This window comes from Labrus mixtus, chromosome 13, assembly GCF_963584025.1.
Source record: "Labrus mixtus chromosome 13, fLabMix1.1, whole genome shotgun sequence".
Lineage (NCBI taxonomy): Eukaryota > Metazoa > Chordata > Actinopteri > Labriformes > Labridae > Labrus > Labrus mixtus.
In genome coordinates this window covers 16,651,036-16,665,730 of record NC_083624.1, presented here as the reverse complement: position 1 = coordinate 16,665,730, position 14,695 = coordinate 16,651,036, and the positions used below count along the sequence as shown (strand labels likewise).

Below are 14,695 nucleotides of genomic sequence, written 5' to 3'. Positions count from 1 at the left end.
AATAGCATTGTTTAGAAAAAAAATAACTGTACACATTGCCTTATTTCTAAGTGACATGAAATAAAAACCACACAACAAGATGCAGCACATTATCATGCTGCACGTCTGTGTTGCCATTTTTTACTGACAGTATACTGAAAAGACATGACGTTAAAGTTTTGACAAAGGACACAGGGGTCCCACTCAGCTCGAAAAGTCTTTTATAGTCCACTTTGCTTCCAGGTTCAATGAAAAATAATCATATTAGCCATGCACTCACGAGCTGGTGTTTATTACGTTTGATGGATTCAGGCCAAGGAGGACACATTCATGTAGCCAATAATTACAGCTGTGGTCCTGTTCTGTTGACACAGGTGAACAAATGCAAGTCATCCAAAGGTGTGCTTTGTACACATTTGTCCTTTGTTCATTGCCAAGCTTTTGGTAAACAGCTTCACCAGGTCAGCATAATGATGGCAATAATATGACCTCTTTAATATGTTTTGTTTTGGCAGCTTCAGTTAATCTTGAACCTGCTCTTTTCTGTTGTTTGCTTACTTTTCACCACACAACTATTTCTGTTTTATTTTTTATATATATGATAATATATTGGCACTGTTTACACTACTGTTCGTAGTGTAAACAGTTTTTTTGATGTACTGATGAAAAATATTTTAAAATCACTGCTGTGTTGCTGCCTCAGTGGGTGCCTACTTTTTCTTCATGGTAGCCTATTAAAAAACAGTGAATCAAAAATGTAAATAGGCCTACAATAAAACATGTAAATAAGATCACCTCAATAAGCAAGAAAACGAGAGGACATGCATCCATTCAGTTTATGTTACTTTGTGAATTATACATTTCAGCTGTCTTCACGGACTTATTCATCTCATTATCTCGGGATAACAACGCTAGTTCCCTTAATAATTACATAATTTTATAAGACTTGTGTAAATCAGTGTACTTCTTGTGATGAAAGATACAACAGAAAACTCAAAGTACTTGGTCTTTTTCGATTCTCAGATTTTTTTAAATTTTCAAAATCCAAAACAAAAAAACGTCAATCAGAATCTGGTGAAGTTTACTTGTTATATTGGGAAATTAAATTTAAAAATCTCAAGCAAACCAACAAAGGTTACCCTGGAAACGGAGTAAAATAGAATGAATGGATGTATAGTACGTCCGCTTCGGGCTTCCGTAGAAACACGTAAATTAGAAAAATGTAAAATCCGAGATAAACTAAGATTCGTGTTTATGCTGTATTAACAACAAGGCTCTTGATGAGTCCATCTTTGGTCTGAGGTTTCGTGGGGCCTCATTGTTAAGGCTCACCTTGCAGGTAAACAGGTAGATTTAAGAGGCACACATTTTTGTGTGGATAGGCTCATGTTCTCCTTTTTCTTCATCAGAGCGCATGCGCGGAAGGAGGACCTCGTTTGTTTTTGACACAATGTAAATAATGGCAGGTCACGTGACACCGTGGGTATATTCGAGGCGGGACGTAAACAGAGCAGCAGAGGAGAGGGAGCCGTCCACCGGAGCAGAGGAAACAAGCTCCTGCAGCTTTGTGCTTTTTGCGACCAGGCGGCTTTTTTTTGTTTAGTTCATACAACCATTTCTTTCCAACTTCAGCTACAGTGTTAGCTAAGTTCGGAAAGGAGAAAAAGAAAGAAACGTCGTGTCTTTATTGTGTGTCGCTGCAGACAGTAAGATGCGCTGCTAGCAGATGATCGACCTCCTTTAGCGTCACATTACAAAAGACGAGCCAAAAAGAAGCAATATTCTTTGTTTTCCTTTTATTGTGGCATTTGGACAGCTATAAAAATGGATAACTCTGCACCCAAGAAGACGTGCTGTGGTAGGTTATTTTTTAATTGAATGCTTTATTTGTAATTTATACCTACATAGAGCTTTAACATGAATGTAACTGGAGCATCCTCTGTTATTCTGACACTTCACAGAATCTGTAAAGGACTTCTTCACTTCAGCTAAATTCCTTATTTACATGGGACATGCTCTGTCAACATGGGTAAGTAAAACGATTACACATATAAGTGTCTATTTAAGAAACATAACATCATATATTTGTACACGCTCTCTGTGATGACAGGCTGCTCTGTGTCAAATCCAATGTAATACAACATTAATATGCCTTTGTATCATGGTGGTTTTTTAAGTCAGAACATGTCATTACAACACAAAATGACATGTTTTCAATGTGTGGCTCACCACACTACTTGTTTCTACAAATAGGGTGTTTTGCAGCCCAATGAGGGCAGAAAAGGCTGTTGCCATGCATGCATCACGTTTCCTACCTGGCTAAACCTGGATGCTTTGAATCAAGAGTCAACCTCGGTGTATAAGTAACAGGTGTTTTTATTTCAAAAGGGTGACCGAATGTGGAATTTCGCCGTGGCTGTGTTCCTGGTGGAGCTGTATGGGAACAGCCTGCTGCTCACGGCCGTGTACGGGCTGGTTGTGGCCGGCTCTGTGCTGCTGCTTGGGGCCATCATCGGGGACTGGGTGGACAGAAATCCCAGACTGAAAGGTAAGGCAGCAAATATATATCTTTTCTAAATAGATGTGGAGCCATTTCACAGCTAAATGCCCAACTTCTGAGAGTCTACCCAGAGGAATTTGGCAAAGACTCGGATGTTTCCAACCATCTTGTCAATGTGCTTAATGAACTAATTTATCAGACAGAAATCTGTTGTCTTTGATCACATTTCTGTCCCTAATGCTGTTCGTGGTGTTTCCACAGTTGCCCAGACCTCGCTGCTCGTCCAGAACAGTTGCGTCATCGTGTGTGGGATCCTCCTGATGGTTGTTTTCCAGTTCAAAGAACAGCTTGTGGAGCTTTACAATGGATGGATTCTGGTGAGATCCCCCTCCTGTGCTGTCCTTACACACTCGCTGTTCAAACATGATCTGATGGGGTTTTCACTGACAGAGATTTTAGCCTTTTTACCTCTGATGCACCACTCTGACCCCAGGGGATTGAAACGCACTTAACTGATATGGACTCCTGACTCCTGTGGTTTATGGCTGCTTTAACAGATTTCACAGATCAATGTAATGGGTGTAGTTTAGGACCTTTGACTGTTCAACTAAATGAAAAAGAAAGAGTGGGTTAGATATTTAAATTTTGTTTTTTAAAAATTAGATGAAATCCAAAAATGTTTCCTCCTATAGGTAATATTAACAATGTAATGCTTTTTGCATTATATACATTTTAATTCAACATTAAAAATCTACTTTATTTTACATTTTATTATATAAATGGGACAATGTTAAAAAATAAATATCCAATTCAACATGTACTTTGTTGATTACAATGCAAAGTCCCCACTGCTTCCCTTAGCTCGTGTTATTCATAAGAGGGAGTTCTCTTCCAAAATGTGTAAAATTACAACTTTGCGGCGCAGCGTGTGCTACTAAAAGTTAGCAATTTGTTTCCAAAAAATCTCCTCAGTCATCACTAAGTTCCTCCGTTTTGCATTAGTTGAGTGAACCGCTGTTAACTCTAAAGTTTTTTTAATAGCACAGATAAGTTGCAAACACAGCTGCAAGCCAGAAAATACTCACTTACCAGTTGGTTACATTGGCAGCATCAGATGTATTCAATTCATCCCTTAGTCATGGTGTTAAAAAACAAACAGATTTCTTACTTTACTTTGTGAGCGATATTACACAGCTCTAGTCCAAAGAACACAAAGCTTGCTGCATCATGTAAAAGCAAAGAATGAGAAGTGGTTACACTTGTCCTCAGCAGGTCTTCAGGAGGGAAACAGAGCTGTTGTCAGGTTTTCGCTCGGGGCTTGTTTACACTTGTTCAGCTATGTCTTTTAATTTGAGCCTCCCTTGCAGCTGACCCAGTGAAGAACTAGACCAGACAGCATGGCTGGAAAAAAAGAGAATTGGGACAGAAATGATCATTCAAACAATGGCATTAGTTCAAATTATAATTTTTCAACCTCAGTTTTTATTTTGACTCAAAAACTGTTGAAATAAAATCAATAATGTGACATGTGGAGAACAAGAGCCGGCATCTCTTCAACACTAAAGCACTTCTCACACTGCCGGTTTCTCACACATTTTAATCAGAGTATTGCTCTAAGGTACATCGCTGTTTTGGTAATATTTGGATTTGATTGTACAGCTAAAGATGTTTCCTTCCCTCATGGCTGACCGGTCGGGTGTCGGGTTGAAAAACAAAAGCCATTCTGTCAGCAAGAACATGTCTCCAGCGTTGGTCTCTGCGTTGGTGAAAGGCCTTAGGGTCTCCGGGGAAAGGGGGTGGGGGGATGGATTGTAGCCATGTGAGAGTATTTAGAGGAAAGTGTGCATGCGTGTGTGTGTGTGTGTGTGTGTGTGTGTGTGTGTGTGTGTGTGTGTGTGTGTGTGTGTGTGTGTGTGTGTGTGTGTGTGTGTGTGTGTGTGTGTGTGTGTGTGTGTGTGTGTGTGTGTGTGTGTGTGTGTGTGTGTGTGTGTGTGTGTGTGTGTGTGTGTGTGTGTGTGTGTGTGTGTGTGTGTGTGTGTGTGTGTGTGTGTGTGTGTGTGTACGTGCGTGGAGGTGCGAGAGAGATTTGGTGTAACAGGAGATCGAGTGTCTCGTTGTAGGCTGTAGTCAGCAGGTTCTTCAAGGCCTGTCACATGACAGAGAGAGCGAGAGAGAGAGAGAGAGAGAGGGAGAAATGTGGCCTGGCCTGTTGAATTGTTGTTTCTCAGTTTAGAGCACAAATAAACATGTAGATCAACAAGCTGAAGAGCCGCTCAGAGTGTTTACAAGACATAGAGATGTATTGCCTCGATACAGTTTTCAGAATGTTATTGATTTTTCTAACAGATGTTTTTACATTTGTTATAGCGGACAGTCGTGATGGCGGCTCTGTCTTTAGTTAGTAAAGATATTTGTTGTTGGTGTGTTAGATAAAAACTTGGCCTCAAATCCATTTAGCAACTAAGTCTCATTATCCAGCTGGACTTTGGATGTAATAACGTCAGAGAAGATTTCATCCTTTTGATTTAATCATAATAAAAACTCTAATTAGTTTTTCACTGCTTAGAAATTGATCATGCACCATGCTTAAACTATAAGGCTGATATTTATCATGTTTTATTTGGGTTCAAATAATCAAAACAGAAAAAAACATTAGATTAATAAATGTTTGAATTAAAATGATAATACTTTATGAATAACATAGCATTCATGTGGCATTCCATCTTCAAACCATCGGTTTCTATGGGAACAGTAAAATCTCATAATCTGGTCCAGTCATAAAAAAAAGCAGTTTTATTTTGTTTATTAATAATCATTTTGGATCTTAATAATTTTCTGGAACAGCCGAGCGTTTTGGTGGAGTTGTACAGTATATGAATAGTGCCCTTTTCAGGGATTAATTTAAGCTGCATATTAAAACACTTTTGTTAAAGTGTGTTGGTTCCCAACTCGGGGTAATGAAGTCCTGAGATTGTTTAAAGAGATATGAAACAAAAACAACATATTTCTGTTCAAATGTGTGTCACATTTTTTTCTTGGGCTTGTAAAATGGTTGATACGTTTGCCTGTTGAGACGTCTTAATTAAATGTGTCATCCCTCTTTGGTGTATTATTGACATTGTGAAAGTATCGCTAAACATTTTTATAACTTGAGTTTTTCCCCCTAAATTTCCTCAATGTAACATCAAGTAGACATTGAGAAAATCTAACCTTTATAAAAAAAATGTCAAATATTTTGTTTTTTACTTTGCAGACCACCTGCTACATTCTGGTCATCACCGTTGCCAACATCGCCAACCTGGCCAGCACGGCCACCTCCATCACTATCCAGAGGGACTGGGTGGTGGTTGTTGCAGGTCAGGACAGCAGCAAGTTGGCAGGTCAGTGTTTCTTACCTCTTACCCCCCCCCCTCCCTTCCCAGCTTATCATCGAATGTAGGCCTCACGTGATTCCTTATCAGATCTCAACAGTGGAACAGACTTTGAACCCTGGACGCTGACTCACTCTCATTTTCACCTTTTTATGCTCCTGCACTTTTTCCGATTGTTGTAAAAGTTTTAAAAAGGCTGCTGACAGGGTTGAATACACTGTAGGAGCTTATGAACTCAATAACTTCTGTTATAGGGAATACTAGTATGAGGTATTTTGTGAAGCCTTAAGCGGTATAAATGTGAAGCCTTACACTGTGAGGACTATAATAAATGATATATAATAATTGTTTAAACTGTCTTTGATGTCCATCTGAATTCAAGCAAGGCAAAACAATTCATTCAAAGTCAAAAGAGAAATATGTGCAGGAGAAGTCAATCATGGAGATCACATGATGGGCATCGAGCAAATACTTTAGTGAGCGTAATAATACAATATTGTCATTGTATTATTGTCCACCCAGAAAGTCTATTGGCTTTGAGATTCTCCTGTCCTGACTCTCCTTCACATCCCAAATAGTTGAACTGAGTCTAAACTCCATTAAAATAACAAACTGTCGCGTCTTAAAACACGTGGTATCAAAAAATGTGACAACCTACGTTGCTTATAACAATGATCCAAGCTCAGACCTAATCAATTATCTGAAGATGAAAATTCACTTTTCTTTTGGCTCTATGCACATTCTATCACATTCCTGTAATTCCTGTCTTTCTAGTAACTCTTCCACTCTTGCATTATACAGATATGAATGCCACTGTGCGGATCATCGACCAGCTGACCAATATCCTTGCTCCCATGCTGGTGGGTCAGATAATGTCCTTTGGCTCCCACTTCATCGGCTGCGGCTTCATCTCTGGCTGGAACCTGTTCTCCATGTGTCTGGAGTACACGCTGCTGTGGAAGGTCTACCAGAAGACGCCGGCGTTGGCTGTGAAAGCCGGTCAGAAGGAGCAACAGCAGGAGCTCAAACAGCTCAGCTCCCCCAAAGGTAGCAGTGGTGTTTGATGTTATTTCTGCGAATAAGCATCTTACTCTTCGTTGTGAAATGATCCAAACTAATTCTCCCCATGTTTCTACCCTTTGACAGAGTTGGAGAACGGCCAGAGTCCTGAAGAGTCATCTCAGCCTCTGATGAATGAAAACTCAGTCGTGGATAAACCTGACTCCCCCAAGCAGCAAGGCTTGTGCCACCAGGTGACCGAACCCCTGCGCACCCTCAAGGGCGGCTGGGTCTCCTACTACAACCAGAACATCTTCTTTGCCGGAATGTCCCTGGCGTTTCTCTACATGACTGTGCTTGGCTTCGACTGCATCACTACCGGCTATGCCTACACACAGGGGCTGAACGGCTCGGTGCTCAGCCTGCTGATGGGCGCCTCGGCCATATCAGGAATCTGCGGCACGGTCGCCTTCACCTGGGTCCGCAGGAAGTGCGGCCTGATCCGCACCGGCTTCATCTCAGGCATCGCCCAGCTGTCCTGCCTCATGCTGTGCGTCGTCTCTGTCTTTGCTCCGGGGAGCCCCCTCGACCTCAGCGTGTCCCCATTCAAGGACCTGTACACCCACCTGATGGGAGAGACGACACTCCCTGAGGCCGACCACATCCTCAACGGTGTTCTTACTGTCGGAAACTCAACTACTGCTGCACCAGCTGCAGAGCTGCCACCTCTGCAGTCCTACATGTCTGTTAGTCTGCTGTTTGCTGGCGTCATCGCTGCTAGAGTTGGTGAGTGAAGTAGTCCCATTTGTTTTGATGTTTTCACTCTCGCTACCAGTGTGCCGTTTAATTTTGCCGCTCTAAAACTACTTCTTGTTGTTGCAGCCATGTCTACATTATTGAGGCTGCTGCTTTGGAGACGTTAAGATACTGGATCCATGCAATAAGTGATGTTATCGTGCATATTTGACCCCAATTTTAGGCTGCAGCAATCAGTAAATTGTATGCTATAAAGGGGGAAAAGGTATCTGTTCTGTATCAGTCCTGTCATTATTGGATGGCCTGTCAGCCTTTTTAACTTTGCCCATCCTACTGAGTAATGATGCAAACATATATGTTTGCTGGTAGTGGGTGGGTTTCTGACATTTTGCTAGCTGTGACCAATGTTTCATTCTTAGTAGCAGCTGCTAAAAACTGTATGTTGCAGTATGCCGTTATAGATGCTGAATTGCTATGTCGGCTGCTGCTTTTTGGAGGAAGAAACAAGTGTTTATATGGTACAGGATTGGTGTAATTAATGGTGTTCTTGACGACACCTAACTCTGCATTTTTCACTGTATTGGCAGCATTTTGATAATAGTCTATTTTTTTTTTTTTTTTTTTTGGGCTTTGAATGAATTTGTTAGATACTCAGGACAGTTGTGGAGAATCAGAAATTGAGGAGAGAAAGAGAGAGTCAGGAATTATATCCGGGAAAGGAGCAGGTCCAACTCGAGCCCGGGGTGCCCACATGGGGTGTACATGGGCCGTGCAAACAAACCACTAGTCCACCAGAGCCCCAGTTCTATGATTGGATGGCCTATTTGTCTCCTTGCCTGTTAGCAACCAACCAGTACTAGTGATGGATATTTTTTAAATCCATCTACCTCTTGCCACCCTCTTCAAAGTTGCTTTTCTTGAGCTTGTTCTGTTTTGTTAAAGAGAAAACGATTATTGGTTGCCACTGAATAAGGGGTTCCTGGTCTAAGTGTGTTTTTTTCTAAACGGGAAATTAGTGTGATCATGCTTTGTTGGCATGTTGACCTCCTGTCATAAGATCATAAAAGGCTGTCTCACAAAATATGACTTCCTCAAGCTCCACATGTTGAACTTTTTTTTTTACAAGTCACAAGTCATAGACCAAAGAAGACCTCTACGGATGTAACATGAATGTCACAGCAATATTCCCGACCTTTGATTCCAATAATATTTGCTGATAATTCCTGCTACAGTTACTGTTATCCTCAAAAGTGATGTTATGGCAGCTATAAAAATACCATTAGCAGTGACTGTTGATCTCTGTTTTGCAGGCCTGTGGTCCTTCGACCTGACAGTGACCCAGCTCATCCAGGAGAATGTGATCGAGTCGGAGCGAGGTGTGATCAACGGCGTCCAGAACTCCATGAATTACCTCTTAGACCTGCTGCACTTCATCATGGTGATTCTGGCTCCGAACCCAGAGGCCTTTGGCTTGCTGGTCATCATCTCTGTCTCGTTCGTGGCCATGGGTCACGTCATGTACTTTGGCTTTGCCTTCAAGAACCTGGGCAACCGCCTCTTCCTCTGCTGCTCTCCGGAGCAGAAGGAGGAGATGGTGGAAAGCCCCTCACTTCCTACAACCGTTTAACCACATTAAAGAGACTCTGTCCTGGGTACATACTGTATCTCTCAAGCCTTACATTAACCCTGCATTTTATTTATCTCACTAACATCTTTGCTTGTAGCTGGGAGAATGCTAACACAAACCAGAGAAAGGTAACCTAACATGCTCTGCTTAATGGAACCATTAACAAAGCATAAATCATATGCAGAAGGAGGTGAGTAGAAAGCTTGCAGTCGTAGGAAGCTAATCCATAGTCAAACTTAGGATACGGCAGGGTTTCTCTTATTTTTCCGGTCAGATGAGAGCCTCAGCCTTCCATCTGTGGGTCCATGCTCTTTGAAACATACATGCACTGTCAAACAAGGAACCAATCACTTCTACGCTTGGGGCCCCAAAGTGAGTCCTGCTAAAGAAGTCAGGGGATAAGGCACTGGCAAGTATTCTCCTTCTAACAGCCTGGGATTCAGCTGTAAAGATTTCAAAGGTGCTGCAGCTAACGAAAGGGCAACATGAGGGAGAAATGTTGCGGGGAAAGCAGGTACCGAGGACGAAGAAGGCAGAGCGTCCTCTACTTTGTTGGTGCTGTAGCTGTGTCTGCTATCTGTTCTCTGATAGCCTCTGTGTTTGATAAGCAGGTTGTGGAAGTCTTGCTACAGAGGACAGGAAGATAGTTTTATACAACCAAACACAAACGTATACAGTCTGTTTTATACATGGTTAAAAGAATGATTCTGTAGACTGTATATAAGAAGTGGAAGTATCTCCGACGTGCCCTCAAAGATTGCTCCTTTTGATGCCTTGAGTTTGGCATTTTCGAAGTTGTCATCTTGTTTTTTTTGGAACTGGAAGCACCCACATTTAAGACAACAGGGTGGAGCTGGAAAGAAGTGATTGGGTTACCAAACCCTGATCTACAAGTTTATTCCAGTGCTCTTTTTGTTAGCAGAGTGGTGTGATTTCAATTGGGATAGCGACATACCTATCACATGTAGCCACACCTTAAATCACACCCTGCTTCACCATTTATTTGACCCATAATTGGACAGTAATCTACTAAATAAATACCACGCTGTATTAAAGGAGACTTAGGAAACTAGCGACAAAGACAGTAAACTCATCAGGAAAATGTTGAGGGTCTGCTATGCAACTTTTAGAGCGGCTCTTCAGACCAAAACAAATACCCTCAATGTATCCCTCAGCTCCCCCTCTGCAATGACCCTCTGTCATTATGCCCCTAGAAACAGCATCCCTGAGCGAGGGGGCAGTCCTTCTTCCCGTCTGCCTCTAACAGTTAGAAAGGGAAGGGTTGACGTAAAGAAAGCGTGTTTGTAACATTTTAGAGCCTCTGAGTGAACCATAGATGAAGGACGCGCCATCCTGTCAGTGTGAACATAGAGCTGAGAACAACAAACTCGGGGGGAGTTTGACTTCACTCTCTTTTCAGGAAGTCATAAAAACACGATTCTTGCTATCTTAACGGTCAGAATGTCCAGTATTGATTTTTTAACTGGGGTCAAAATAAAGGGAGAATAAAGATGATTCTCTCCGACTTTAATACAATCAAATTTGTATTTAAAACTTTTAGAGTCGCCCCCTGCTGGCCATTCGAGAGACTGCAACTTTAAGGAACTTCAGCAGCCTAGAGACTTCGATCACTTCTTCTACACAGTCTATGGTTGATGTTTTTTTTCTGTATTTATTCAGGAAACACACGCAGTGGTTTTTATAAAAAGTTATATCATCAGTATTGTAACAGTTGTGCCATAAGAGTGAAATGAGAAATCCTATGCATCCTCTGTCAATATCTCTCTCACGTACCAAAGTCAAAGTCCGCATGTGGCATATAAGGAAGTGAGGGAAACCTGGAGCATTCCAAATATATATTTTTACACCACGTGACGGTGGCTGAGTAGGCTCACTAAAGCCTTCATACACATCTAGTTCATCTGAACACTTCTAGCCCACTCTGAGATTGTACCCAAATCTTCTGGTAGTTTTACATTGATAGTGTTATTTTGTTTGATTTTCATGTTCTCTTTCTTGACTAATTTTATAATCATGATTGTTGTTACACAGGCACTTTAAGTGATTGACGTCTGTCATTACACCCAACGCGTGATCAGGCATTTGATCAATACTTTTGCACAAGATTGAAGTCCTGACCCACCTCCCTCCCACCTCCCTCCCTCTCCCCCTCAGCTTAAACCCCTCGAGTGTAATAAGCTGAGTAAGGCCTTGATTTACTGCTTATTCATGTAACTGTCTATAAAAACGTTATTTCTTCATAATCCCACTTTTAAGATCTAAATAATGTAGCTCATCTAGTTCCTTTCCAGCTGTGATCTTCAGTGATTTCTGTCGCCTTATTGTAAATCAGCTGTTAAAAGCACAGAAGCCGCTACGTCAAGGTCGTTAACCAGCCGCATCCCACCCTTGAAATGAAAGTCCAGCTAGTCTAGCCAGGTTTTTGGTAACGTGGAGGGTGGATGTTTGGGTTGGAAAGTGGCGTAACCGCACCAGATGTAGGAGAACACAAGGCCACTATGTTGTCGCTCATGCTCATGAAACCTTTTGGAGGCCGCGTTGGCGAGTCAGGATGTCTGCAGGTGTGTGGAAAAGTGCAGACTCACAGGGAATGGAGCTTAATTTCCATGTTCCACCGACGACTTATTATTGTAACCACAGACTTGTTCTGGGCTCGAGATCAAAACCAGCTCTTAAGACGGCTGGTCTTCTGATTCAGGAATACCACCAATGGCCATAACTCTGTATTTTTACTGTAAATAACTGTCTGTCTGTTGTGATACACTTGGAAAGGGCAAAAAAAAGACAAAAAACATTGTTTGTACCATGCTGTTTGTCTGGAGATGTTGACTTCTGTTTTTTTGTACATGTTTTTATATACCAAGTGTTCAGACTTTGTGTCAAATTTAGGTTTCTTGAAGATTTTTTAAAATTTGTGTACAAAGCAAATTACTGCATTTCATCAACACATCTGTATAATACTGCTTTGATCGGACTATATATATATCTCTTTGTATATATAGATACAGTATATTGTATATATATCAGTGTTATTGTAGGTTGTTAGATGAAGCATCAAATCATGAAGAAATCATTTGTCATAATCGCACTCCACTGAGTACAAGGACGTTCGTACTGCTTCTAATGCATGAGGTCTTATAAATAAAGAAAACCTTCACAATCGCATGTCTCCTGAGTCGTGTGTGTGTGTTTGTGTGTTTGTGTAGTGTGTTCACAGGGTTGCTGCTGCTGTGCGAGGTCACATACCACAGCAGAGTTAGCTCCTAATTTCCTCCCCAGAATCTCTTTCTTTCTTTCTCTCTTTCTTTCTGGCAGTCTGTGGTAAACGCCCTGACTTTAAGCTGAGCTGGATGATCTGGACTTACATGCCTGCTGCAACAAACACAGAGAGAGAGAGAGAGGTACCTGTTTTTTGCACAATGACGAAGATTTTTGAATGGAATATTTGAGCTGCGTTTGATCGTTCCAACACTTAATGTGGTATGCACTTTTTTGATGAACATATGGTCATATCAGGAGGTGGTACCACATGAAGGGGTTTGCAAATCACCCAACACCAATGAGCTGTTAATCAACGATTAATTAACAGTTTTTGCTTTGATCTAATTTTGAAAAGCCACCTTTAAGTTGATTTTCTTAGAACAATATTTATGCACTTTGGTGGAAGAATTTCAGCTGCACCTTGCAGATCCTGTAACGTCCATATCCTTGTAGCTGGCGGTGCTTGCCTTCTAATGTTAGGTGGGTTCCTTTTTTACTGCATGTGCATTTTGTACGTGCATGTCATTTTTTAATCTTCTTTCTTTTGCACAAATAACGAAAACGAAGAGACGAAGAGTGAAAATTCAAAAGTCTGGGGAAGAAGGTAATTGTGCACAGTGGAGATGTTGTCCTCTTTGCAAATTCTCCATATTTACTAAAACAATCAGCATTCACTAAGATCCCTCAAAAGAGAGACAGTTTGTCCAAAAACACATTTACATGTTTGTGTAAAATCTCCTGTCAGGTCTTTGTGGTGACTTGTTTTGTTTTGTCGAAGAGACTTCCAGGAAAATCCATAAACTGTTATTTCAAACTGAGAAATCACTGATAGCACGGCTGACAGGAGATACGAGATCGCTCACGGAGTCAGTACATGAACCATACTGTTTGAGCCTTGCTGTTTGAAAAAGCACATATAATACTTACATACTTACTGTCTTGCTTGGAAGATTGATATTACTTTATGTCTCTGGAAAGTCAAAGTAGAGGGTGACAACCAACAACCAGTGATCTAAGGCCAACACCTGGTTATCTTACTTATGGATTTTCACTATCCATTAATTTTCTGATCAATTGAGTAAAGCTTAAAAACAAGATTTCTCGTTATAATACAATTTAACTCCTGGAACACAGCAACAGGCGGCACTAGGAACGTGGGTTGGGAACCAGAGTCCCAAGTCCCAACATGGACCAAAATATGGAAGTTGGTCTGGTAGCTGGAGAGGTGCCAGATCACTTCCCGAGTACATGTGCAACACACTGAACCCCCTACACCTCTGACAACACCTCTGGCTGTCTGGTGTGCTCCCTACGTAGCAGCCCCACTCTGACATCTCTCCACTAATGCATGTCCACAGGTCCTGTTAGTGCATGTGTGAAGCATGTCTCTTAATAACAGAGTTTAAACCAGAATGTTCTTCAGTATGAAAAATAAAGGAAAGTGCTCAGCATCGAAGGATGAGAGTGTAACAACAAATAACTTCAGTGATTTCAAAGATTGGTAGTAAGGACATTTTACTTTCCGTTGTTTGAGGTTGTTTTTTGTTTTTTTCCTTTCGGGATCTGTTTTTTACGATCCCAGTCCAGCAGCTCTTATCAAAAAAGAGATAATGAGCTCAGGACTCGATTAGGACACTATACAGAGTGACCCAGATTAGTGATCAAGTCTCCTGCACGTCCGTTACGTCTGTCAAATGCAGAAGTCATAAAAGGACATTATGGAGGAGTTCTCAGTGGTGGGAGGCTTCGGGCAGAGCACCTGATAGAGAAAGGAACTGAAAAATGCTGAGATGATAAGTGCACTGTCATATCCAACCCTGGAAACAAAACGTGACCTCTTCATGCTCCTGAGAGCTTACTCAGGATTTCTTAAGATTTAAGAGTCTGCTGAATCCGGCCTGACTTTACAGCGTCAATAATGTCACTTTTCAAGGTCGTGTTAGTACAGGAAAAAAGTTTATGGCAAAGATTTCCAAGAACCAATCAGAAGCTGAATATATGACTCACCTCATCAGCTACATGACATCCAGGCAGCATTTCAGGCCAAGAATTCAAATGATTAATTTGGCATCACAAGATGCGTGTCAGAGTTCAGCTGCTTATACAACGAGAGAAACGTCCTTTACATACATAACCATAAATTGCAGCTATACTGAATTACATCACAAACTGTGAAGAAAG

The 14,695-nt window shown here is 41.4% G+C and overlaps 1 protein-coding gene across 1 annotated transcript; it reads left to right on the top strand.

Annotated features, from left to right (window-relative positions):
- The first annotated feature begins 1,513 nt into the window (after positions 1–1,513).
- slc40a1 (solute carrier family 40 member 1) lies at positions 1,514–12,415 on the top strand. The gene is made up of 8 exons (XM_061053920.1): positions 1,514–1,837; positions 1,941–2,008; positions 2,368–2,527; positions 2,741–2,856; positions 5,733–5,859; positions 6,652–6,897; positions 6,997–7,635; positions 8,916–12,415. The coding sequence occupies exons 1-8, from the start codon at positions 1,804–1,806 to the stop codon at positions 9,230–9,232; spliced, it is 1,707 nt and encodes a 568-aa protein (XP_060909903.1). The 5' UTR covers positions 1,514–1,803; the 3' UTR covers positions 9,233–12,415.
- Positions 12,416–14,695: the final 2,280 nt, after the last annotated feature.

What these genes read in the sequence shown, in the direction of transcription:
- slc40a1 (XM_061053920.1), top strand. Translation starts at nt 1,804, where the DNA reads ATGGATAACTCTGCACCCAAGAAGACGTGCTGTG. An exon ending in CAGAAATCCCAGACTGAAAG is followed by an intron (nt 2,528 to 2,740) that starts GTAAGGCAGCAA and finishes GTGTTTCCACAG; the next exon opens with TTGCCCAGACCTCGCTGCTC. An exon ending in CGTCATCGCTGCTAGAGTTG is followed by an intron (nt 7,636 to 8,915) that starts GTGAGTGAAGTA and finishes TCTGTTTTGCAG; the next exon opens with GCCTGTGGTCCTTCGACCTG.